We start from the raw sequence: 25,803 nt of genomic DNA on the forward strand, positions 1-25,803 counted from the left end.
GTCGTAAGATTCTGCCCACCACAGAACCTCAATAAAATAAGTCACCTTTTGCTGCCAGTTTTTTTCTGTTTTGTTTGGCTTACAGAGGATTTGATCCAGAGCATTTGCACTGAGCTCTATCACCATTCATTTCTTAATTTTTATTTTGAGACAAGGTCTCCCTAACTTGAAAAGCAGTCCAGGTTTGGCTCCAACTTCTTGATAGGTTTTTCCATGGTACTGTAGAAAAGCAAGAGCAAAGGAAGCACAAAAGAAAAAGGCCTTTATTGTGGGCAAGGGACAGCTGGGGGAGAGTGCATGATTTCCAAGGGGGCAGACAAGAAGCTGAAAGCATTTATTCAGTTTGACAGGCAATGGAGTTTGAAGGGGCAGGCAGCGTGTGGTTTTCACAGAGGATTGTGGGAGTGTTAGCACACATGAAAAACCTTGGGAGTTCGGTTTTCTAGTTTGGAAGAAGAACCCTGAAGTCAGTGTTGGAGGGAGCTGCTGTCCAGTACCATGGTGGGCAGGTGCCATGCTGAGGTTGGCAGTGCTTCACATGGGCAGAAATTCATTTTGATCTTCCTGCCTCAGCTTCCCTGAATCCCAGGGTTTTACGTGGGTGCCATCAGGTCTGGTTTGGTGCCAGCTTTCAGTTCTAGGTTTGGAGAAGTCTCAAAAGCCAAAAGAAACAAAAATGGAAACATTTGAATTTTCTTGGGCTTGTACTCTTTTCAAAAAAAAAGTTCTCAACATTCAGATATTTTAAAGTGTATCACTATCACACATGGCTTCATTAATGACATTCACTGCCACAGCCCTTGCAGTTCTAGATGCTCCCAGGGCGACATAGGTGAGAGTATCTAGAAAAAAGGGCAAGAGTCAGTATGCAGAGAACTGAGGCCACAGCGAACCCATTCTCCTAACGGGAAGGAAGGAAGGGAGGGAAGGAAGGAAGGAACAAGAGAGCTCCAATGCCTGCAGTACCTTTAGTAACACAGTTGGAGACTGACTCTTGGCTGGAACCTCTCCACCTAAGAGATTACCCTCATGCCTCGTCTCAGGCTCCAGTGTTCTTGAGATTGGAGCAGCTTATCCATGTGATTTGCCTCAGGTGCTCTGATCTTGAGACCAGCCTTGCTCCAGCCCCGCCATGTTGGTGACTGATCATCGGCTGTTCCCCACAGCTCCCCCTTTTCTATTTTATACTTGTAAGTGACGGGAAGTTAGTTGAGGCTGGAGGAGCTGTGTTTGGAGAAATCTGTAGAAGATCTTTTTATTCTTGTACCCTTTTCACTTTGAGTGAACTTGCTGAGGCTGAAAATTTCCAGTCCAAGGATTCTAAGTCTCTGCATTTAGTAACTTAACCTTGTACAGTCCGTTAATGCACAGCAGTAGTCAGTGAGCAGTGTGGCAGAAAATTGCCACAAGGGATTAGTGATTTAAGTTTCTTTTTGGCATTGTTTTATACTTCTTGTGGCATTTTTTTCCAAGATGTTCAAGACCAACTTAGAGTGAGACTTGTATTGATTACAATCAATCTCTTGTTATTTATCAATGTCACTTAAGTTTCCTCAAGAATTACCTTGGTATCATGCACAGCACTTTCTAGGACTTTTGTCACTGTCAGCGCTCTGGATGAGTCACGGCCATTGCTTGACCAAGTTGCTTTCTGTGAAATCTTGAGAGAGCTTTCTCTCCTGGTGACTCTCTTTAGACATACTATAGACCACAGATCTTTAACCTCTGTGGTCCTACAATCTCCTTGATCAGGAGTTTGTAGTACTCACCAGAGTTTTAGGATGTTGCTGAAAAGGTTCCTTCTTGCCCTGTGCCCTTATAACCTCTGAGGGCTGGGGCCCAAATATTGGCTGCCCTCTTAGCCCATCTATCTTTCTAGATTCTTGTCTCCATACCTTGGTTGAACATCCAGAAGAGCAGGTTAATGACATGGCATTTTCTAATAAGGACACAGCTTACTATTACTGTTTTATCTGAATATTAAGCACCTTACAACATAACATACAGCATCACATTTTAACAACCCTGGGTGTTCTAAAGGTTGAATCTCTTTAGAATGCTAACAGGCAACAGTTATATAAATTTTTACCCAGAAAATTTAAAAATAAAACCATAGATGATAATGTCACATGACAATCATGATGACATTTTTGTGACATAATTAAATTTCCTTTTGACATAGTATACCTCTTTAATCAATCATCTCTATCTAATACATTAAAAAATCTAACTTAACTTGTAAACCTTTAATGTGATGTCACTGAAGAATTCTGTGACCTTGTCTGGACTAAGGCATCTCTAAAAATATTGGCATATATATAATATTTACATCATATAATTTTGGTGTTATTACTGACTGGTGACCTCATTTTGGACTGACATGAACTTCCTGTCACAATTAATTGCAGCACAAAAGAAAGCAAATGTCTGAATTTGAAGGAAGATGTCTATCTCCACAAACAATCCAATTTTACATTTTTGAAGCCCAGTAGATCTGGAGGCATGAATAAATTTAATACACATAAAATTAATAACAATCAAATGTCATAGTCATATGGAAACCCTTGCATCAGAACACTTTTAAATAAAAAACTGTATTGTCTAAAAAATTTAAACATGACAAGGACCAATGTGAATCTATCACAATAAAATAAAGTTTAATATCAATTTTGGGCCTATCTCCCATAAGGCTATGGAGATTACTGGGGTCTCCCATTAATGAACAAGCACTGGTTAATGTTACCAGGCAGCTGCTTTTTTATTCACCAGTTGGAGTGTTTTTCATTCATCTCTCCCCACCATGGTCTTAATTTGGGGGGAGGGTAATGGGGATCAAACACATGACCTCACACTTGCCAGACAGGTGCTGTACCTCTCGGCTATGTCCACAGCCCTAACTCTCTTAATTTTTGATAACTTATGAAAACCCAGTGATAACACTTAATACATTATTTTTGAACAATGAGAGACTCTCAAGTTGAAATAAACAATATTATGTATTACATTTATATAATGAATTTTAGCATCATTTTGAACAGTAGGCAACCCAGGTGAGATGTGCTTTTTAAGTCTATAACTCAAAGTAAACTTTGATCAAATGATCCAAAAATGCAAAAGAAAATATAGTTGAGCTCACATTAAAAAAAAAAAAAGCTGCTCACAGGACAAAGAAACAAACATCATCCACAAACAATTTACTTACAATATCCAAGTACACTCAAATATATTTATGGGCAAATTAAATTATAACAGTCTTCTATAATTTTAGAAGTTTGTAATTATAAATAGACTAATCAGATATTTTTTAGGTCAGTTAGCAGAGAACTACTACAAGAAAATTTTATAGGAACAAAAAAATTCCATAAATGATATATAATTTTATATCTTTTATTGTAACAGCAGATTCTCTTTATTGAAATAAAGCTTCTTCTGAGAGAGAGGCAGAAGGGATATCTTATTCTGTCTTAAGAACGCTGGCAATTTTCATCTCTCTTTCTTTTATGCCCCTTCCTAGTAGAAGGTTCTGCTGAAGGGATGAATAATGGCTGTGGTGCCCTTACTGCTACAGCAGAGGAATCTTGGACAGAAGGTCCCGCATGTCCACAGCTGAAACAAGAACCCTTGTCGCTTTTCCGCTGTGCTGTGGAGGAATAGCCTGAGTGACAGCTGCTGCTGAGGCAGCTACTTGTTGTACAAATGGCCAGCACTGGCGCAAATCTGAATCATCTCACAGCGTAGCACATGTTTTATAGGCTCCTAAGGCCTCTTCCCACCATTTGTTTGCATCGTTAAAGTTGAGTTGTTGAACAGTTAGTTCGTTATTCTCTGGATTGCTGATAATCCTCTCCCTAACCTGCAACAGGATGTGGCAAAGTCCTGGAAGTGTTCATCAGGACTCTGGTGGATGGAGGCCATATCAAGGTCACCCTTTGAAGGAAGTTCCCTCCAAGCCCTTGGGACAATGATTTCAACTTGTTCATATACTTGCAGTTTAAAAGTAATCTATTTACAGCGATAAAGGCACCTTCTCCAGGTAGCATATTTTTGTAATGGCTATGTTGTGAGTAGTTTTGCTCATAGCCTGATTCATGCACAATTCAAAAAGCTTTTCCTTCCACAATAAATAATAAAATAAATAAGACTTAAACATGCTTTGGTGATTCCCTTCAATCATTTGGGGTCACAACTTGTCCTGTAAGTTGTATTAAACCTAAGGTAAAGGAGGCCATGGTTCCATAGGAAGCAGTAGCTTCTTCTAGGGTCTTAAAAGGTATGGCTTCATGGAACTGTGACTTTTCCCGATTATTAGGGATCTGGAGTTCCGCAACAGGGCAGCCATGTTGAAATCCCTCCATGGATTCCCCTGCCCATCCAGCTGCTTTTAACGCCAATTGTAAGGGAGAAGAAGACGATTCTACTCGATGAGAGGTAGAAGTTTTGACTTGTGATGCAAGACTTTTCGGAGCTGAAGAGGTAGAAGCTGCTGCTTGTGGTGCAGTTAGTGTTACAGTTTTGCCTTGGGCAGCTGTGAAAGTGAAGCCACAGTGAAACACTCCTCTTGCGGGAAAGATCTTGGCCGCCTCCCACCATGGCTCCTTCCTCATCTGTCTGAGCAAGGCTTTGAGCTCTATTGGTGGGCTGTTGCCTTCCTACTCCTCATCTGCTCAGGACTTGGATTCAAAACAGTGCTCTGGGAGAGAACCAGGCCTCGCCAGGAGGTGATCCCGGCCTGGAAATCAGCACCGTGTGTGGACCACTGCCAGAGTGGGGACAGCCAGACCCAAGCCTCTCTGCATGAGTCAGCACCATTTGCAGAAGGTTGGGGGAGAAAACCGGGAAGCGATCCCTACCTGGAAACCATATCATTCTCATTGTCTCATTCGGTTAGGTTTTATTCTCTTCAGTTATGTTTTATTATGTTAAATCTGATGGCATGAGCAGTTTTTTAAAAGCTAGCAAGACATATTAGGGTGCCTAATTTGGATTTACTATTGGCCTCTTTTGAAGTACTTTACTGCATTCATTGATTTGTTTTTATGGTATTTATTGTGTTCTGTTCAATTTTTAATATGTCTGAAAATGTCTGCACTTATTTTGAAGACAAAAAAAGGCATTATGGTAACTACTGTTGATTTTGTGAGGTTTTGAAGTCCTATATCGCTTATACTGATTTATTTTGATTCATTTTATTCTGTTTTATTTTCCTTGGTTTTATCCTCATTTTAAAAAAGGTAAAAAAAAAAAAAACAAATAAAATGGTGATCTGACTTGGGGATGAAAATGTGCAATTTATGTACTATTGTTGTCCCTGATTAAGTGTTTTGACATTTTGTCTTAGTTTTTTCCTTCTTCCTTTTTGCATGAAATAAAATGGATTTGAAAAATAAATAAAAGGACTAGGGAATACAGAGCTCAGTGGCACTCTACTTGCCTAAAATGCAATAGGATGTGGAATGAAATCCTATACCAAATAACAAACAAATAAACTTTAGCTACTTAGAAAAATAAAATAAAACAGTGCTCTGAACAGAATCCTCAGCAGGTGCACAGCTGCTGAGACATTCCCTAGTCTATGTCCACAAAAGAAAAGAATGGGAATTTATAGTAGAATAAGGATTTCTATAAAGAGCTGTTGTTTTTGAGAACTACCTTTGGCATACTTAATATCTGATAAAATCAACATACCTCACTTTCTTTGGCCTCCCTTAAACCTATTTCTCTCTCTCTGGTTTCCTTAAGCCTATTTCTCTGCCTTTGGCTTATGTGGTCTATTTCTCTTTCTATGTGCACAGCTAGAAGTCATCTCTTATGTATTATCTTATCTGTTTCCTTGTTCCTCAGTCCCTGTTGTGGTGCCATTTTCTGGGTCTCCTTGCAGCTCTCAATATTTTTAGGGTGAGGACTATAAGAGGATCTGAAAAAAGGACAAGAGTCAGTATACAGAAAATTGAGGCCATGTGGAGCTCTCTCTCCTGATGGGAAGGAAGAAAGGCATGCAGGAAGGAAGGAAGGAAGGAAGGAAGGAAGGAAGGAAGGAAGGAAGAAAGGAGGGAGGGAGGGAAGGAGAGGACGACTGAGAGGAGGAGCAAGAGACCTCCAATGGTTGCAGCACATTCAGTTCTATGCTGGGCAGATTGAGTGTCTTGTGGAACGTCTACACCTAAGAGCTTATCCATGTGGCTCATCTCAGGCACCAGTGTTCTTGAGATTACAGCAGCTTATCCATGTGATTTGCCTCCAGTGTTCTGTTCTTGAGACCAGCCTTACTCCAGCCCTGATCCATGTTCGGCCATTCCACATAATTCACTGGCACACCTATGACTAAAGTAAACGGCGAGGATTGCCATGACCAATGTGGCTTCTGAGGTCTTTAGGGTTAAGGACTGTGAGAGGATGAGAAAAACAAAGAAGAGACAAAGCTGGGGTCAGGTGGAGCCCCACTCTCCTGATGAGAGGAAAGGTACTGGCTCCTCGCTGCAGGGGTGTTTATATAAACCTTTTGGCAACTTAATGTCACATGACACCCCGTTGTCCTAGCAACCCACTGTTCAGATTTGGGGCTAGGTATTCTCTGGGCTGAAGCAGCTTTTTCACCTGGCTTACTCCGGGTTCTCTTTGTTCTTAGAATGATCATATTCCAGCCTTGCACGTGGGGTCAATCTCCAGCTTCAATGCCTCCAAACAGAGTGTGTCTGAACGTAAAAAGCAAAAAGGCTCAGTGGGCAGAAGAAATCAACAGTATCAGAAACCCTAGCAGTGTTGTCTGAGGTGCTGACTCTTAAGGAGCAGGCAGATTTACCAGGGAATGGAGACTACCCCATCCTTTGTCACAAAATATCTAACCATACGTTTACTGCACGTAATTTGTCTTCTACAAAGTAAAACAAACAAACACTAGGCTGGCCAAAAAAATTTGTCAATTATCACAGCAGTTGTGTGTGAGTCAGAAGTGGCTCTCCACGTAGAGGCCCCAAATCAGCAGCATCCGAGTTACCCAAAAATCGGTAAGAATGTGGGTAACATCACCCTGAAAGGACAAAGCTTGGTGTTTAGAAGGATATAAATAATCTACTCTTTCTATGTAGAAGATCACAATATATAAGCCACTGTACTGGATAGTTGTATTAAAACTCCATGGGAAGGACAGGGGGACAGGGAAATAGTATTTCTAAAGTGTCCTAGGGGCAAGAGAAGCAATAATCCTTAAAAACAACAATTCAAGAAACAGGAGGAAAGCACAAGTGATTTCCAGCAAGGCATGGTGGTGCACACCTGTAATCCTAGGACTTGGTAAGGCTGAGACACAATGATCATTGCAATTTCAAGACCAGCATGGCCTACAAACTGAGCTCAAGGCCAGCCTGAACTGCATAGCAAGACTGTGTCTCAAAAAAACAAAACAACAACAAACAAGAGACAAATTCCCAGTGCAAAGACCCACATCCACCCAGCTACTGAGGTGTTGACCCTGGCCACTGACACCCACACACCTCCAGCAGGGTACTGCTCAGGGACTAGAACTTGGGTGTGCAGAATTTAGCTTGTGAGGTGGACAAGTCTTCCATTATGACAAAAGGGGAGCCCACAAAGGCCCTGTGTGGTACCCATCATGGAGTCCGTGGCTCCTACAGTGACCTGGATGGGCTGTGTCTGGCTAGAAGGTGCAAGGACCCCAGAATGTCCCAGCCAGGGCTAGGAATTTAGCTCAGCGGCATAAGTGTCTGCCTTGTAAGCATGCAGTAATTAGTTCATTCCCCAGTACTGATTTTTTTTTAAAAATTGTGTTTAAAAAAAGGATGTCCCAGCCAATGTGCTGGGCAGAAGAAACACAAGAATGAAGCAGATCACTTACATTGGAACTTCTTGTCCTGGAGCCGCTGCAAAGCCCGGTTCAGCTTTTTCTTGAGACCTACGGTGCCCTTGCAGATGTCCTTCATCAGTTGGTCCTCCACCCTGGGGACATAGACTGGCTTCATGGAAATTTCTCGAAGTTTGGATGCTTTCTGGAACAGGCAGAGGATTAAGGCAGGTGCCTCTGGGGAAGCCATGGCCTGGCTCTGTCCTTTCCAACCCATAGCAAATCCCAGCACCCATGAGTGCTCAGATCAAGGAGCCAGCTCAAGTTTTAGGCCAGAGGTCACCAGGGCTTACAGCGCCCTTCCAACAACTCTGCCAGTGAGTGGCACAGAAGCAGCTGCGACACGGGCCCCTGCTCTCCTCCAGTGATGGCTAGGTCAGTGCAGGAACACAGGGACCTCTGTGGCTTCCCTCAAGCCACAATCCCAGGGACAGTACACAGGCACATCCTACAGGAAGGAAGGGTCTCTCAGAAGGTCTCAGCTTTGAGCCTAACTGGGGTCCAATCTCATGCAGAGGCCGGATCTGAAATCCTCTCTCAGCCTGCTCTGCCCTGGCATGGGCAGCATCATGCAGAGAGGAGGGAGAGTTCCCCCGACCCTCAATTCCCAGAATAAGGAGGCTGGGGCTCCGGGGTGGTGGCAGACCCTGCACACCAGGTACAAGCTCCTCATGGGGCACTGGAGGAGGAGGCAGCAGGAAGCCATGGATGGGCTTCTGGTTGAGACAGGAAAACAGGCACATCTGAAAAATCACCTAGCATCATAGTGAAGGCAGCGGGACATGCTCTGGATCAACAGGTGGCACAATAACGGGCCCTAGGAAGATGGTAGCTGGCTCTGGGCACAGGACAGGACCCACTGGGCAGAGGGCAGGGGGCCTTGCTGCCTCAGGCCCACAGACGGAGTGTGGGGGTATGAAAAGTGCCTCCCCACAGTTAGGGCACGGCGGGGTCTGCAGGTACTGGAAAGAGTCAAGGCTGCAGGCAAAGGTGCGGCCTGGCACCAAGGACCTCACAGGCAGGAAGCCAGAAAGAGCAGAGCTCCAGTGCTCCACAGGGCACTTTCAGGGTCACACAGAGGGAGGACAGGAGGAGGAGGAGGAGGCTCATGGGAGGCTCATGGGAGGTGGCAGTCTAGGATGGCCCCACATTCCTGCCCCGCCTGGGCACACAACCTGCCCAATCCCTCCCTGTGAGGATGGCAGTGGGCTGGGGCATCGCACCTGACTGACTTACATTATACTGCAAAGGGGAAGGAACACTGCAGGTAAAATCCAGACTCCATGTCAGCTGATTCTGAATGAGCCAACAGGTGATTTTCCCACAGGAGCCAGACTTAAACAAGTCAAACTGCTTCCACAGAGAAATGGAAAGACATTCTCCCCCTGGCTTCAGAAAATAAGCAGCCAGGTCCACAGAAGACCTCAGGAAATGGGCAGCAAGAATGTGGGGAGCTGTACCCCACTATCCCAGAGAAATGAAGCCTGCCAAAAACCAGCTGAGCCTAAAGGACAGGCCTGAGCTCGGAACCCAGCACAATCTACCCAACACTGAAACAGCCTTTTAAGACCCCAGACACAAAATCCAAGAAACCGCACCCAGATCCTGGGCCAGCCACACAGACAAAAATGGTGTGTTCTCCTAAGCCCTTATGTTCGGGACCAGTTTTTGCACTGCACAGGAAACTAATACAGTGTGCATCTTGGTAGACAGTTCAGGCTGATCTTGAACTCACTATATAGCCTAAGCTGGTCTTAACTTGTAGTGATCCTCTTGCCTCAGCCTTTCAAGTGCTGACATTATAGTCTGTGCCACCACACCCAGCTGATCAGGGATGCTTCTAATGCCTCCTCCAGTCCCAGCTCTGGGAGGACAGAAAGTACTCAGTAGCGTGATCCTCAACACCCACCTCCACAAACTCGAACTTGTCCTTCTCAGCCAGGTTGAGCTCGAGCTCATCCTTTAGGGTCTGGATCTCATTCCTCTTCTTGAGCAGAATCTGATAAGCATTGTCGAACTCACTGCTGACCCTCTTCTCCTCTTCCTTTATCTTGTGAATAGTGCTGGCCTCAAAGGAGTCAATGAGCACCTTCATTTCCCGGTATTCCTGTTTCATCTCCTCAATCTTCTGGCCTGCAGCATCCTACAGACCAAGGCAAGAAGATGAGTGTCTGGGAGAGAGGGCCGGGGCCCTGCAGCTGAACTCAGTGGCAGCAGGGACTGCATAGTTGCTGTGGGAAGCCATGTGCAACACTCAATGAGAGACTGTGGAGGCACCCCCTTTGCCTCCCTGGGATTCCAACCTCAGCGTATGCTCCCCCAAACCTCTCAGACCTCCTTAGAGACACACCTCAAATATTCATAAGCAGCACTGGATCTCATTTATTTATTTTATTTTGTTTTGCTTTCTGCGATAGGGTCTCACTACATGGTCCAGGCTGGCCTCGGACTCATAGTGATCCTCCCTTCTTGGCTTCCCTAGTGTTGGGATCACGGGTATGACTAACACACCCAGTAGAAGCAACACTGCTTGAAAAACAAACTTCAAAACTGAGCAGGACATCTGTCAACAGGAGACCGGAACAGAGATGGCACAGGGAGGCAGTAAGAGGATGCAACAAAGCACAGAATGGACGCATTCAGGAGAGGCTGCTTCAGGAGCCGAGGAGGGGGATGGGATGGGGCACTGTGCCAGAACATTCCATTCCCTTTTCCCTGTGGTACTAGGGATTGCACTGGGCTGCGTACATCCCCAGACTTCTTCTTACTGTTTTCGTGGTCTTTCTTTGTTTCCTTTACTTTTATTTTCTTGAGACTGTCTCACTATGTAGCCTAGGCTGGCCTTGGACTTGTGGAGATCCTTCTGTCTCAGTCTCTCAAGTACTGGGATTATAGGAATGCACCATCACACCCAGCTGAGACACTTTATTTTTTAATCTACAAGCTGTTACTAAGTAATTACTTTATTTTATTAGGGGGCAGGAGTTGGGTTTTTCAGACAGGGTCTCAATATGTAGTTCAAGCTGGACTTGAACTCCCTAAGGATCCCAGGCTGGTTTACACAGCAGATTCTTCTGCTTCAGCCCCACTGGATTCAGAACATGTCAAGACTGCATCTCCCAAATCCTCTGTGACTAGGCTCTGGTGTCTGACTAAGCAAATTCCAATGCTGAGGCACAGCCAGGAGTGACAGATGCAACACTTGTGCAAAAGGAAACTTGCAACACTTGTGCAAAAGGAAACTTGTGCAAAAGGAAACTGCTAGTCAGGAGTGGTATATGCTGTACTCCCAGCCCTCTGGGAGGCTGAGACAGGAAGATCAGGAGTTCTAGGCCAGCCTGGGCAATTCAACAACTTAATGAGAACCTGACTCAAAATAAAAATTTAAAAGGGGGGAAACCAAGCAAACAGCTTGCCACCCTAGTACACGGCCTTGATCCTACCGTGTAGGATCCTGCCTTGGGCTGAGAATCAAACATCCCATCCTCCCTGCTTTCATTAGCAAATGGGAGCCAGAGATCTGAGCATCTCTTGGAAGGCTGACCATATGCAATATAGCAAACAAGGGAAATTTCCTTCTACCATCTCTTTGAAGGCAAATATTTTTATCAGTGTTTTGCTTTGTTCTGATTAATAGTATTGCTCTGTTCAATATTTTGTTTTGATGAATTCTATAATGTTCTGGTATTTCATTTAGTTTTGCTATACCTGATGGAAAGAACAACTATTGTGAAGATAACACAGAGGCTGCCGCCTGGAGGAGGGAGCTGGGCCAAGCCACGGGAACCTGCTGTGGCCTTGCCTGGGACCTTATTTCTGCTTGGAGAGTGCCAGCACTACTGCCACCGCCTGGAGGAGGGAGCAGCCCTGCTGAGGAGGTTTGAGGCCTACCTAGGCCATAGGGTCACCTTCTATCAGCCTGGGAAGCTTTGCCATCCAATGAAGTAGATGACTACACAACATCCAATCCCCGGGAGACTATGAGATCATTGCTGTAGGGCTTTGGGGGCCCGCTGAGCTTGCGGCCACACTAGATTGGGCTTAGCAGGATTTGGGCCTGCCTGGTCCACTCCAGGTGGCCTTCTTTCCATCAGGGGAGGTTTTCTGCCAGAGGGGGGAGCCGCGCAGCTTGAGGAGGCTTTAGACCTGTCCCTGAGAAGGGCCTGGCAACCTTCTTTTAATCTGGGGACTTGGCTGCCCAAGGAGGGAGCTATGCTACCAGAGGAGTCCCAGGAACCCAGGACATAGGAGACAATTTCTAATGCCCAAGGGGAAGCTTTGGAACAACACTTGAAACACCGAAGTATAGGAAAATGACAAAACAAAAGACCAAAATGCAATCTCAAACCTCCAGCCCATTCCAAGAAAACCTAGGAGCTATATACATAGAAGAAAATACATGCCATATGCCTGAAATACCTGAAATAATAGTAACTGAAATAAAGAAGCAACTCCGGGAAGCTTTAAAGGAATTCAAACTAGAAATAATCTCCAAGGTAAAAGAAGAAATGATAAAAGAAATGAAGGAGATGCTGAACATATCTAAAGAAGACACAGTATGAAAATTGGAGGAACTAAACAAAAAGATAGAATCCCTGGATGAATACAAGAAACAAACAGAATACCTAATGCAGATGCAAAGTCATACACAGGAAATCAAAAATTCCATTGAAATTGTAAAAACCACCTCAATGAAAGTGAAGATAGAATTTCAGACCTTGAAGACAAGATTATTGCCAGTGAACAGGAAAGGAAAAATCTTTTAAAAATAACAAGAAACCAGGAAATAACAATTCAACAACTGCAAGATGACACAAAGAAAAACAACATAATATTGATAGGGATAAATGAAAAAGAAGGAGACAACATAAAGGATGTCAAGAGGATATTTAGAGAAGTAATAGCTGATAATTTCCCAAACATGAGACTGGAAACTGATATCAGGATCAGTGACGCATATAGAACTCCAAATAGCCATAACCAAAATATAACCAGACATATAATAATCATGATCCCAGAAACCCAACAAAAGAATAGAATATTAAAAGCTGTTAGAGGGAAAAGACAGATCACCTATAAAAGAAAAGCTATCAGAATCACAGCAGACTTCTCAACACAAACAAAGTCAAGAAGAGCATGGAGTGAAGTATTTCACATCCTAAAGGAAAATGATTTCCAACCTAGGCTGATGTACCCTGCGAAACTGTCCTTCAAAATAGATGGAGAAATAAGATACTTCCATGACAAAGAACAGCTGAAGAACTTCATGACCACCAAGCCAACCCTGCATAGAATACTGAAAGACAGTTTAGATACACTTAGGAAAAAACCACTAAACAAAGCAGACAATTAAACAGAACAGAAAGGTACAGATGCAACAGCAGAAAGATAACATGTCAACAATAAAACAACATATAACAGTTATAACCATTAATGTAAATGGTCTCAATGCAACAATTAAAAGAAACAGGCTGGCAGAATGGATCAAGAAACAAAATCCAACCATATGCTGTCTACAAGAAACCCATCTATCCCAAAAGGATACTCACAGACTGAAAGTCAAAGGATGGAAAACAATACTTCATGCAACAGGAACCCAAAAAAAGCAGGGGTAGCTATTCTGTTTGCAGACAATGTAAACTTCAAACCAATAATGATCAGAAGAAATAAAGAATGTCACTACATACAGGTTACAGGAAAACTTCAAGAGGAAGAGGTAACTATCGTAAATATATATGCACCAAATTTCAGAGCAACCAGTTATATAAAACAACTATTAACAGAAATGAAACACCAAATTAGCAGTAACACAATTCTAACAGAAGATCTTAACACACCATTGACAACAAGGGACAGATCAACCAGACAGAAAATCAGCAAACAAATAACAGAACTGAATCACACCTGTGAACAAATGGACTTGATAGACATATACAGAGTGGTCCATGCAACAACAGAAAACACATTCTTTTCAGTAGTACATGGGTCATTCTCTAAAATAGACCTTATATTAACTCACAGAACATATTTAAATAAATGCAAAATAGTTTAAATTATCCTTTGCATGTTATCAGATCATAACACTATGAAATTAGAAATTAATGATAAAAGATACTGCAAAAATGCCACAAATACATGGAAACTGAGTAACACACTCTTCAGTAATCAGTGGGTCACAGAGGAAATTAAAGAAGAAATTAAACAATACCTAGCAGCAAACGAAAACATAAATACAACTTACTGGAATCTGTGGGATGCAATGAAAGCCATCCTCAAAGGAAAATTTATTGCACTGCATTCCCATGTCAGGAAAACAGAACGATTACAAATAAATAACCTTATATTATACCTCAAACATCTAGAAAAAGAAGAGCAAGTCGAGCCCAAAGCCAAAAGAAGAGAGGAAATTATAAAAGTCAGAGCAGAAATCAATGCAATAGATCAATGCAAAAGAAAACAATCCAAAGAATCAATGAATCATAGAGTTGGTTCTTTGAAAGAATAAATAAAATCAATAAGCCCCTAGCCAACCTTATTTTAAAAAGGAAAGAAAAAGCTCAAATTCATGCAATAAGGAATGAAAAATGTGAAATCACTACAGACTCTATAGAAATACAGATCATCACACCTATTTCGAAAACCTCTACTCTTAAAGGTTTAATAACACAGAAGAAATAGACAGATTCCTAGAAGCATATCAAGTACCAAAGCTAGGTCAAGAAGATGTAAAACTGCTGAATAACCCAATTTCTCTTAATGAAATTGAAAATGTAATTAAGTCCTTTCCTACCAAGAAGAGCCCAGCCTAAATGGATTCACTGCAGAATACTATTAAGAAATACAAAGAAGACCTAATGCCGACATTCCTCAAACTCTTCAATGAAATTGAAAGGGAATTAATCCTTCCTAAGTCATTCCTAGAAGCAAATATTACTCTAGTACCAAAACCTGAGAAAGACTCAACTAAAATAAGAGAACTATAGACCAATCTCCCTAATGAACACAGATGCAAAAATCCTCAATAAAATATTGGCAAATAGGGTGCAACAAAGCATCAAGAAAATTATACACCATGACCAAGTGGGATTCATCCCAGGCATGCAGGAATGGTTTAACATATGTAAATCAATAAATGTAATCCACATCAATAAATCCAAAAGTAAGAATCACATGATCATTTCTATAGATACAGAAAAGCTTTTGATAAGGTCCAACATTCATTTATGTTAAGAACCGTACAGAAAATTGGAATAGATGGTCTTTACCTCAATATAATAAAGGCCATCTATGACAAACCAACAGCCAGTATCATACTAAATGACCAAAAATTGAAGGCCTTTACTTTAAAATTTGGCACAAGACAAGGATGTCCCTTGTCACCGCTCCTATTTAATATACTACTAGAAATACTAGCCAGAGCAATTAGACAAGAGAGAGAAATAAATGGGGTAAAGATAGGAAAAGAAGAAGTTAAATTATCATTATTTGCAGATGATATGATACTCTACACAGAAGACTCCCAAAACTCCATTGAAAGTCTCCTAGATATAGTAAATAAATTCAGCAATGTAGCTGGATACAAAATCAATACTGAAAAATCAATAGCACTCCTATACACTAACAAGAAAATCACAGAGAGAGAAATAAAAGAAACCACACCCTTCACACTAGCAACCAAAAAAATGAAATATTTAGGAATTACTCTCACAAAAGAAGTGATAGACCTATACAGGGAAAATTACAATACACTGAAAAAAGAAATTAAAGATGATCTCAGAAAATGGAAAGACATCCATTGCTCATGGATAGGAAGAAAAAATATTGTGAAAATGGCCATTCTCCCAAAACTCTTATACAGATTCAATGCAATCCCAATAAAAATACCATCAACATACATCACAGATCTCAAGAAATCACTCCCAAAATTCATCTGGAGCAAGAAGGGACCAGAAAAGCAAAGACAGTTCTAAGCAGCAAAGGCAAGGCAGGAGGCATCAGAATCCCTGACTTGAAGTTATACTACAACGCATCTGTAGTAAAATCAACATGGTACTGGAACCAAAACAGAGCTGAAGATCAGTGGAATAGATTGGAAGATACAACCACAACTACAAACACACTCAACCACCTTAATCTTTGATAAAGGGGCCAAACAGGTTCACTGGAAGAATGACAGTCTCTTTAATAAATGGTGCTGGAAAAACTGGCTCTCCACTTGCCGAAAAGTAAAACTAGACCCATGTCTATCACCATGTACTAAATTAAAATCCAAATGGGTCAAAGATCTGAATATTAAAACAGAAACACTAAATCTATTGGAAGACAAATTGGGTAAAAACCTTGAAGACATAGGAGTAGGTAGAGAATTCCTGAATAGGAATCGAACCATGCATGGGAAATACTTCCCAGAATCAATAACTGGGATCACGTCTTATTAAAAAGTTTCTGCACGTCAAAAGAAATCTCCAGCATAGTGAAAGGAAAACCCACAAACTGGGAAAAAATCTTAGTGAACTGTCCCTCAGACAAAGGACTTCTGTCGAAAACATATAAAGAATTTTAAAAAATCAGACCCCCAAAATTCAAAGATCCAATCCAAAAATGGGCATCTGAGATGAATACACAATTCTCAGATGAAGAAATACAAATGGCAAATAAATACATGAGAAAATGTTCATCATCATGAGTTATTAGAGAAATGCAAATTAAAACCACACTGAGATTTCACCTCACTCCTAAAAGAATGGCCAGGATCAAGAAAACTGCCAACAACAAATGCTGGAGAGGCTGTGGGGGAAAAGGATCTCCCCTGCACTGTTGGTGGGAGTGTAGACTGGTGCAACCATTGTGGAGGTCAGTCTGGAGGTTTCTCAAAAAGCTAGGATTGAAAGTTCCATTTGTTCCAGCTATTCCACTTTTAGGCATATTCCCAGAAGAACTGAAAGCATCATACCACAGTGGTATATATGCACCCATGTTTATAGAAGCACAGTTTGTAATAGCCAGATCTTAGAAATAATCTAAGTGTTCATCAACTGAGGAATGGATAAAAAAGTTGTGGTATTTTTATACAATGGAGTACTACTCAGCTATAAAGATGGATCACATTGAGATATTTATAAATAAATGGGCACAGCTTGTGACCATACACATAAGTGAAATAAATCAAACTCACATGTATAAATACCACATAGTTACCATAGTATAAGAAACAATAAGAATACATAAAAGTATGTGGCAATCATGATTCCCCATTATATTGCTTTGAAGCCTTATGTTTTCACTCATTAATTGGAATGGTTTTATTCTGGGTTATTTGATTTTATTGTCTGTGATAGTATGAACAGCTATTTTGAAGAAAACAAGACATTATAATAGCTAGTGCTGATTTCATATCATCTTGTTTTGAAGTCCCATCAAACTGTTGTTCTTCTGTCTCCATCAGTTTTATCATGTTGTATCTTATTGGATTTTACTATATGTGATAGTATAAACAAAATTTTTATAGGCAAAGAAATAATATAGAAACCATTGTTCATTTTCTCTTAGCTGGTTGTAAATACCCTGTAATACTTTCATTCTCTTGAATGGTTTCAGACTGTCTTGACATATTTGATGCTATAGTATCCGAAGCTATACTCAAATATTTCAAGGGAAGAGACACTATGGTAACTACTATTACGTTGAGTTATCTGGTGGTGAAACACTATGTTGCTTGAATTGTTCTGTTCTGACCTGTATTGTTATGTTGTTATGTCTTCTTTTATCTCAATCACCACTTTTTTCAATTTTTTTATTATTTTATTAATTAAGGGAAAAATAAATTTAAAAATAGCAGGATATAGTATAGTAACTTTTTTGTTTTCTTATTAACCTGATTTGAACCCATGTATTGCTCTCTCCATCTTGTATGGACTGATTTTACTCTCTTCTGTTTTGTTTGATAGTATCAAGTTTGAGGGTATAGGCAACTACTTTGAAGGCAATAAGATTCACTATGATGCCCATTCTGGTTTGACTATTATCCTTTTTTGAAGTCCTGTAAGGCCTCCAATGTTTAGGTTTTACTGGTTTTGTTCAATTTTATTATACCTGATGATATAGGCAACTCTTTTTAAGATAGCAAGAGGCATTATGGTAACCATTGTTGACCACCTGGTATTCTGTTTTCACATCATGTACTATGTCTATCCTTTTGTTTTGACTGACTCTGTTTTATCACTTTTGTTTTTATTCTCTTCAAAAAAAAGTAATAAGAACTGTGTCAGTAATAAACCCCAAATACGTAATTCATATTGTAAAAAAGAGAGGAAAAGAAAGTGCTCTAAAGGATACAATAGCATGTATGTTTAAGTGTGTAAGATAGAAAACCATATTACTAAGTTTTTGTTGGATCATTGAACACAACTGTTTGCAATCTCACTGTTTGAATGTCCACTTTGTATGCTTGAATTTTGTAACTTGAACAACTATTTCTAAGATGACAATATGTAATCTGTTAACTAGTGATGTCTTACTGTTTATTTTTTTTTAAATTCTATATTACTTGTACCCTTTTACTCTTTTGTTTTGGCTTTTTTCTCTTTAAATAAAAAATTTTTTAAAATACCACGATATACTATGGAACCTATTACTATTATGCCAGTAACCTGCTATGATGTTCTGTACCATTTATATTGTCTAAATTGGCATTGTTCTCTTGTATTTTACTACATTCAAAATAATAAAGAAAAATTTTACAACATGAACTTATTTAAAAATAAAAAATTTTTAAATGATAAAAATAAAAGTTTAAAAGCAATGGGGATGTAGCTCAGTGAGAAGGTCCTGGGTCCCATCCTCAGCATCACAAGGAAAAGAAGAAGGAGAAAGAAGAGGAAGAGAAGGAAGAGGAGAGGAAAGGATAGAAGGAAGGGAAGATGGGAGCAGGAAGGTAGGTAGGAAGGAAGGAAATCATTGTTTTCCTTCTCACCTCCTTTTCACAGCTAGAACAAGGATGGAACACTGAGCCAGAAAAGAAATGCAGCCTGACACGACTGCTGCCATCTTGGTCATCACTTAGGGTCCACTTTCCAGGTGACCCTGACACACATCCCAAACCCCACAGGAGAAATAGTCACTAAGCCGGCCAGCGAGTGTGTTATGTGGGCCACTGAAGCCCGGACACACTAACAGGTATCAAGAAAGGCAGGTGCATGCCAGTTGGCCGAGGCCGCAGGACCCTCCTCTGTGCCAAGGTCCTGACACCTCGCACATTGTACAACCCTGATGGATCTGCCACTTCCTTGATCCGCTGGCCCATTTCCCTTTGTGGTAAAGCTAGAAAACACCCAGCTTCAACAAAAAAGTGACAGATAATGTGACATGGAGCAGGAGGATGACAAGAAGGAAGGGGGACTGGGTCCCTGAATGATCACGAGGAACACAGCCACCCCACCAGGCTGGGCGACTCCTGTGGGGGCTGTGCTGTCTCCGTGAGCACCGTCATCTTCTATCTGGTTGCAGTCTCTGAATTGGGGGGTGCATTTCTTTGCAACAGTTTAACCAATTACATGTTCATCCCACCCTCTCATTCAGCCTCAAGATCCTCTTCAGAAAGGAGGTGAGATTCCACTGTGCGGAGGGAAAAACGAAGGCTCCAGACCTGCCCAGCTGACCACAGCACTAGAGCCTTACCCAGCGGGCATCCTTGAGTAAACCACAGCTGAAACAGATGCCATGGCTCAGCATGTTAAAAAAAAAATCCAAGCTTCTTTCAATTGAAAAGAATTTAGTATCATAAAAAATTTTGAAGCGAAGCATGGTGGTGCATACATAGAATCCCAGAACTCAAGAGGCTGAATCAGGAAGACCACTGTGAGATCAAGGCCAGACTGTGGACTACATAGCAAGACCCGGTCTCAAAAAAAGAGAAAGAGAGAGACAGAGAGACAGACAGAGAGAGAGAGAGAAAGAGAGAGAGAGAGAGAGAGAGAGAGAGAGAGAGAGAGAGATAAACAAAGGGGAAAAAAGTCAAAAACAAAAACAAATCAAGAAAACCATTTCCACCCTGATCCGAGAAGACTTCTGCCCAGTGTTTCCCTACACTTTCTGGAATGGTTAATGCGGACCTCTCAAAGACAAGTCCACAATCCATAGTCTGTGATCTTAACCTTAGTGAGAACAAGAGTTTTTTGGTTGTTTGCTTTGGTTTTGTTTTTGAGACAAGTTCTCGCTATGTAGTCCAGACTGACCTTGAACACTCTATATAGTCCAGGCTGGTCTTGAACTCATGATGATGATGCTGCCTCAGCTTCCAAAGTGCTGGGATTATAGGTGATCAGCAAGAATAAGGGCCTTCGTAGAGTTAACTAAATGAAGGGTCCTCAAGTGAGGCCGTCCTGATTATCCAGGTGGGCCCTCAATCCATGGACAGAAGAAGAGGTGCAGGAGAGGAGGTGACCACGCAGAGATGGAGACAGGGACTGGCACAAGGCAGCTGCAGGCCTAGGAGAGTCCAAGGCCCAGAAGCTGGAAGAGCCGGGCAGAGAGAGTGTGGCCCTACAACACCTTGGCTGGGGACTTCCGGCCTCCAAAACTGGGACAGAATCTAGGTCTGTTCTTAGAAGCCACACAGTGTGTGGCAACTTCTCACAGCAGCCTTGGGAAACAACTGTGTGTCCTTTGCATAGACAGTTGCAACCCTAGTGGGCATGAATTTTGGCCTCCTAATTCCGCCCCCATCACAACTATAATCATCTTTCTCCATTACTGTTCTTTGGAGGGTTTTTGAGCCAGGGTCTTGCTACATAGCCCAGGCTGGCTTTGAACTCTTGGTGATCTTCCCAACCTCACCTTCCCAAGTGCACTACCACACCGAGCAAGGTTGGGTTTCCAGGCAGCTTTCAGTTTGGTCTGCAATGCATCTTCCTTGTGCACAGGGCCTTCCGCATGCTTTGGTAGCAACCCTTCAGTGCTGAAGCTTGGAGCACCTCAGCTCCCTCCAGGTCTGGCCTTGTCTATTTGGCTTGGAGGTTAAGGACCTTTGGGGCAGGGAGGGCACTCACCTGAACTCTTTGCTTCCTGGCTTGCACGAACTCCAGTGCTCGGGATGCCCCACTGATTTGATTTTCCATGATGCTGAGCTTCTGCCTCAGCTTGTTCTGTGAAGGAGGCAAACAGCGGTGAGATGCCCCTGCTGGGCTGGCCTAGCCTCACCCAGACCACCCTTGAATCTTTCTCTCTGGTGCTCCTGATGCCCTGACTCTGAACCTAAGTCAACAGCACAGGTGTCCCTGCCCTGAACCACAGTTATTACCAGCTGGTGTGCTGGTGACTGTGCTCACCACTCCTCCTGTGACAGCTGCTGAAATCAAGGCACAGAGGACAGAGAGGTGACCATCCACACCACGATGGCTGCTTCCACCATGGCAGATTCAGCCATGGGGACAACCCTTCTGCTGCCCAGCAGGGCACCAGAAGCACAAAAAGAAAAAGACGCAGGAGAAGGGGATCCCCTTAGACATGTCTGAATCCAGGATGCTTTTCCAGGGGCCCTGCCAATCCAGAGGAAGCTGGGACTCCCTTGATCAGCCTCAGGAGGGCAGGGAGCACAAATCAGGGCCCTGGACTCATACGGCCACCCCAGGATGGTACCTGCAAGCCCTGGAGAATGATGAGCCAGGCCACAGGGGTGAAGCCCAGCTGCAAATCTACTCAGTCACCCAGCTAAGGTGATTCAGCCTCACTTGGTTCCCAGCCACACCAGAGACACAAGGAAATGAGGCAGGAAGTTAACATCATCCTCGGATTATTTCTCCAAGATGTCACGTCAAGTCAGGAGACAGAAGCCCAACATTCTGGGAAGCTGAGGCACAAAAGAGGTTCAAGCAACCTGGCAACATAGTGACACCCTGTCTCAGCATTTAAAATTAATAATAATAAAGGGATAAAAGGCCGGGGATGTCACTCAGATCCTGCATTCAGTCCCCAGTAACACACATACACACACACACACACACACACACACACACACACACACACACACACACAGAGTCTAATCAGTATCTGAAGCTCCAACATCCACGCTCTGTGCTCTGTGGTGGGGCAGAGAAATGAGAAGGCCAGTGAGTAGTTTTTCACATGCTTATTGTGTGCCGGCATGGGCTTGGTGCCCTGTACATATTAATTTATTTAAAGCAAGCTAAGAGCGATGCTCTGGGGATGAAATCTTCCAACCTTTACAGAAAAGAACACCACAGCACAGAGCAGCTAGGTGCCTTGTGCAAGACCTTGGTGCTGTTTCCTGGCACAGCTAAGGTTCTAGTATAAATCCTGTAATCCCAGCACTAGGCAGGCTGAGGCAGGAGGAATGCATGGGTTTAGGCCAGTCTGGGATACACAGTGAGTTCAAGGCCAGCCTATGATGAGATCCCATTGCAAAAAGTAAAATTATAGCCATGTGACCAAACTGAACATGCTGGAAATTTCTAAGGAAAAAAGAAAAAGAAAGAAAGACATTTCCTCTCTCTAAGTAACTCGCTAACATGTTCTGACCTTCCCTTCTACTTCTCTCCTTCTCCCCTCATGCCAGAGACAATCAGGGCTGACCCTGACCTTGAATCTGGAGTTGAAGAAGCCACTGAGTCACGTGTCATGGCGGAACACAGAGCCCAGGGCCACAGGTCCTTTATCAGGAAAGCCCAAGTCACTGCTGAGGTTTCTGACTGGACTTCTGTGATGCTGCCTCTCCCCTCCAGCCCAACAGGAGGAACCCTGGTACAATGATTAGGAATCAGGAATGGTGACACCCAGAGCTGCTGCAGAGGCTGCAAGGAACAGAGGTCCTTCAGGGCCATGCAGGTCTCTAGGCCCTAAGGGGCCTGAAGCACAAGAGGAAGAACCTGAGTGTCCCTCCAGGAGCCCAGGTGCCTTTCCCTGTCACTGAGCTGTATCCCAGCCCTTTCTAATTTTTTATTTTGAGACAGGGTCTCACTAAGTGGCTAAATTTCTGCAGCTGGGCAACTTGCAGTCAGTCTGCCTCAGCCTCCCAAAGGCCTGGAATTACAGAAATGTCCCCACACACCCAAGGTGTTGCCTTTTTATCAGCTTGGGAGCCAATTTAAGATTCAGGTCCCTGGTCCAATGATATAGCTCAGCTGCATAAACACCTGCCTGGCAAGTGCCAGGTCCTGAGTTCCATTCCCAGTACCAAAAGAAGGTGCAGGGCCCCTCAGACTGAAGTCCTGGTAAAGCCCTGGATCCTGCCCTAGAAGTGCTTCCCCAGAGCCCCTAATCTCCCCCGCTAGAGGTGGGGTCCCAAATAAAGAAATGCAGGGTGAGACTGCAGGGACTCAGTCAAAAGCCAAGCTCTATGGGGCAAAGCAGGGCTGCAAGTCCCAAAGGCTGGGCGGGTTCTCTCCTGGAACAGGCAGCAAAGATACAGTGAATGCTCCACTCTGCCAGAGACAATCAGGGCAGTAAAAGACATATTGGTATCAATCCCCCAAAATATACCCCCTTAAACTTGCACACACTTCTCCCTACATTCTTGCCACTTTCTGAAGCAGTTCTGAGTCCTCTTTCATGACTGTCTCCAGGTGCGCAGTCCTGGCTGCCTTGAGTCCTGAATCTGTTCACTGTGTTTACCTTTCACGGTTCTTTTGACTTTGGGGAAGAGCCAGAAGTCACACAGTGTCAGATCTGGCAAATAAGTTGGACGGAGATGCACTGCTGTCATGTTTTACAAGTCTGCCTTTCTGTTGGATGGCACTCAGCAGCAGCACCCACTGTATTTTGATCACACCTCACTAAGACACTGGTGAAAGAGGACTTCCAGAACTGCTCCAGAAAGTGGCAAGGGTGATTGGACAAGTGTGTATGTGTGTGTGTGTACATGTGTGTGTGCGTGTGCATGGGGGGGTGTTCTGAGGAAGATTAACAGCAATGTGTCTTTTGCCATAATAAAATGTTTGCACATTTATCCATTCACCACCTTTATGGATCACACCGTGTGTGCCCAAGTTACAGTGACCACAGAGCCCAAAGGACTTGCCCTGAAGTCCAGCTGCTGAGACGCAGTGGAAAAGCTCCCGAGGAGCCCAATTCAACTTCAGAGAGCCAGGAAGGATTGGACAGAACCAAGGTAGAGGGAGCAAGGCCTGCACCCTGGTCCTGGCACCACCCTCCACCACTGTGACCTCACCCGGGCTTAAGTGTGCTGCGACAACACCCAGACCAGACTTTGGTCTTCCTGCTATGCTGGCGTTGGGGCTGGATACCTCTCCAGCCTCCACTTTGAACCCGCGGGGAAAGTACGTGACTCAAAGCACCGCAAGCATCCCCAGATCTTCCAGTCTCTTAGGACTCTAGCTAGCCCTCTACCCAAGTCCCCGGGGCTGAATCCCGTGCTCAAAGGCACACACCAGGCTGAGGGCACTATGGTGCAATAGCCCAGCTCTCCTTGGTTCCCATCTGGGTATTCCTGGGCTCTGCCTGCCCTCCCTGACCACCACAACTCTTCAGCTCCACAAAGCCTTTGGCTCAAGAATGTTCCACGTTCTAGACTCTGGTTAGGAGTCAGCTCTATGGGGGAAACTGCAGTGTCTGGGCCCCAGGGTTCCCTTGGCCATTTACTGCATTAGCTCGGCTAGATTAGCCTCTCTGAACCTCAGGAGCCCTGAACTATGAAATGGAACTAATAGGAACCTCATGAGTGGCACCAGGATTTAAGGGGACACAGAAGTCTAAACACCATCAGACAAGCACAGGCTTGGGGCAGGCAGCTTTACCTGAGTCCTGCCAAATGGGCAAGTGGACAACAGGCAATGGATGAGGTGGAGAGGAGAAGGCTGCATAATCTCCCAGCTCCTTTCTGCTCTCTCACTGGGATGCCCATCCCAACCGCATGGTGTCCCCCAGCCCAGCTCAGCGGCCACAGGTGGCCTGGAAAGAGGCAGATCTCATGCAGCAAGCCTATCAGAAGAGCCTTCCTCCACATAGGATCGCATGTTAACCCAGGGTCTTGGGGCCCATGGCCACCTCCCGGCCCTGGCTTACCTCCAGGTTAGCACTGGCCTCGCTCAGGGTTATGGGTGAGCAGACCTTGTGCTCCACCAGGCAGCTCTGGCAAATGCATTTGCTGTGCTTAGCGCAAAAGAACTCCTGCAGAAGGTAGTGCTGGGGGCATTTGTGGACATGCAGGTCAGGCATAGGGGTCTGTAGAGGGTGGTCCCGGAAGGCCGGGTCGTTGAGGTGCGGCTGCAGGTGCACAAGGCAGAAGGAGGCCACGCACTCCAGGCAGATCATCACGGCCTTCTCCCTGGGGCACTGGTGGCAGGGCACCCAGTCCTGGTCCTGGACGCAGCCAGTTGGCTTCCTGTCACAGGCCTGCGCGTGCGCCTGATTGGCCTGCACTAACTGCTCCACCACGGCGCACAGCACAGTGTTCTTGTGCAGCAGCGGGCGCGTGGTGTAGGAGGCGCGGCACTGGGGACACCGGTAGGGCTCGCCCTGGAAGGCCCAGGCCTCGTCCAGACACGACATGCAGAAGTTGTGGCCGCATGGGATGGTGACCGGGTCCTTGAAGAGCTCCTGGCAGATGCAACACGACAGCTCCTTGGATAGCGGGCACAGCTCAGCCATGGCACTCACGGAGCCCCGACGGAAGTGCACAGGAGCTGCAGAGAGTCAGAGACTAGCAACTGACCCTAGCCTGAGCAGCCCATAGGAAACCCAGTGGGCGGGGCAGAGCCAGCATTTCAGGAAGTCACTTGGGGCTGGGCCACAGAGGCCCTCTCCCATGTCACCTGCACAACTTGCTAGCTGGCACTGGGGACCAGGACTGTGACCTGCACAGCCCTGAGCTCCCCTGGGTGAGGCCAGTCAGGGCAGGGCGGGGTGAGGCGTGGCCCTCAGCTCTGTGGCCCCTGGACTTCCAGACCATGCAGGCAATGCTTTCCTGTGGC

At 44.1% G+C, this 25,803-nt stretch overlaps 1 protein-coding gene across 4 annotated transcripts; it reads right to left on the reverse strand.

Moving 5' to 3' along the window:
• Nucleotides 1-245: 245 nt before the first annotated feature.
• Nucleotides 246-25,577, reverse strand: LOC100733028 (E3 ubiquitin/ISG15 ligase TRIM25-like). Of its 4 annotated transcripts, none has more exons than XM_063251281.1 (6): nt 24,896-25,577; nt 20,905-21,000; nt 9,768-10,001; nt 7,853-8,003; nt 6,595-6,692; nt 246-653 (listed from the first exon to the last, which is right to left on the reverse strand). In XM_063251281.1, exons 1-5 carry the CDS (start codon nt 25,478-25,480, stop codon nt 6,631-6,633), a joined length of 1,128 nt encoding a protein of 375 aa, XP_063107351.1. In that variant the 5' UTR covers nt 25,481-25,577; the 3' UTR covers nt 246-653; nt 6,595-6,630. The 4 variants fall into 4 exon arrangements, with proteins under 4 accessions (XP_063107351.1, XP_003467078.1, XP_063107350.1 ...); XM_003467030.2 differs by having other exon boundaries at nt 246-842; nt 24,896-25,575; XM_063251280.1 differs by lacking the exon at nt 6,595-6,692 and having other exon boundaries at nt 246-842; nt 24,896-25,570.
• Between the last annotated feature and the right edge of the window lie 226 nt (nt 25,578-25,803).

The sequence above is a fragment of the Cavia porcellus genome, unplaced genomic scaffold (assembly GCF_034190915.1).
Source record: "Cavia porcellus strain 051 isolate PalLab524CR breed Dunkin Hartley unplaced genomic scaffold, mCavPor4.1 scaffold_6, whole genome shotgun sequence".
In the NCBI taxonomy this organism is placed as follows: domain Eukaryota; kingdom Metazoa; phylum Chordata; class Mammalia; order Rodentia; family Caviidae; genus Cavia; species Cavia porcellus.

Excerpts from the sequence above, each read along its gene's own strand:
- LOC100733028 (XM_063251279.1), bottom strand. The coding sequence starts at position 25,480 with ATGGCTGAGCTGTGCCCGCTATCCAAGGAGCTGTCGTGTTGCATCTGC. Across the intron at positions 8,004-9,767 it reads ACAAGTTCGAGTTTGTGGAG|AAAGCATCCAAACTTCGAGA; the intron begins GTGGGTGTTGAG and ends TGCCTGTTCCAG. Across the intron at positions 654-7,852 it reads CCAGGACAAGAAGTTCCAAT|ACTTCTCCAAACCTAGAACT; the intron begins GTAAGTGATCTG and ends TTGGCTTTTGAG.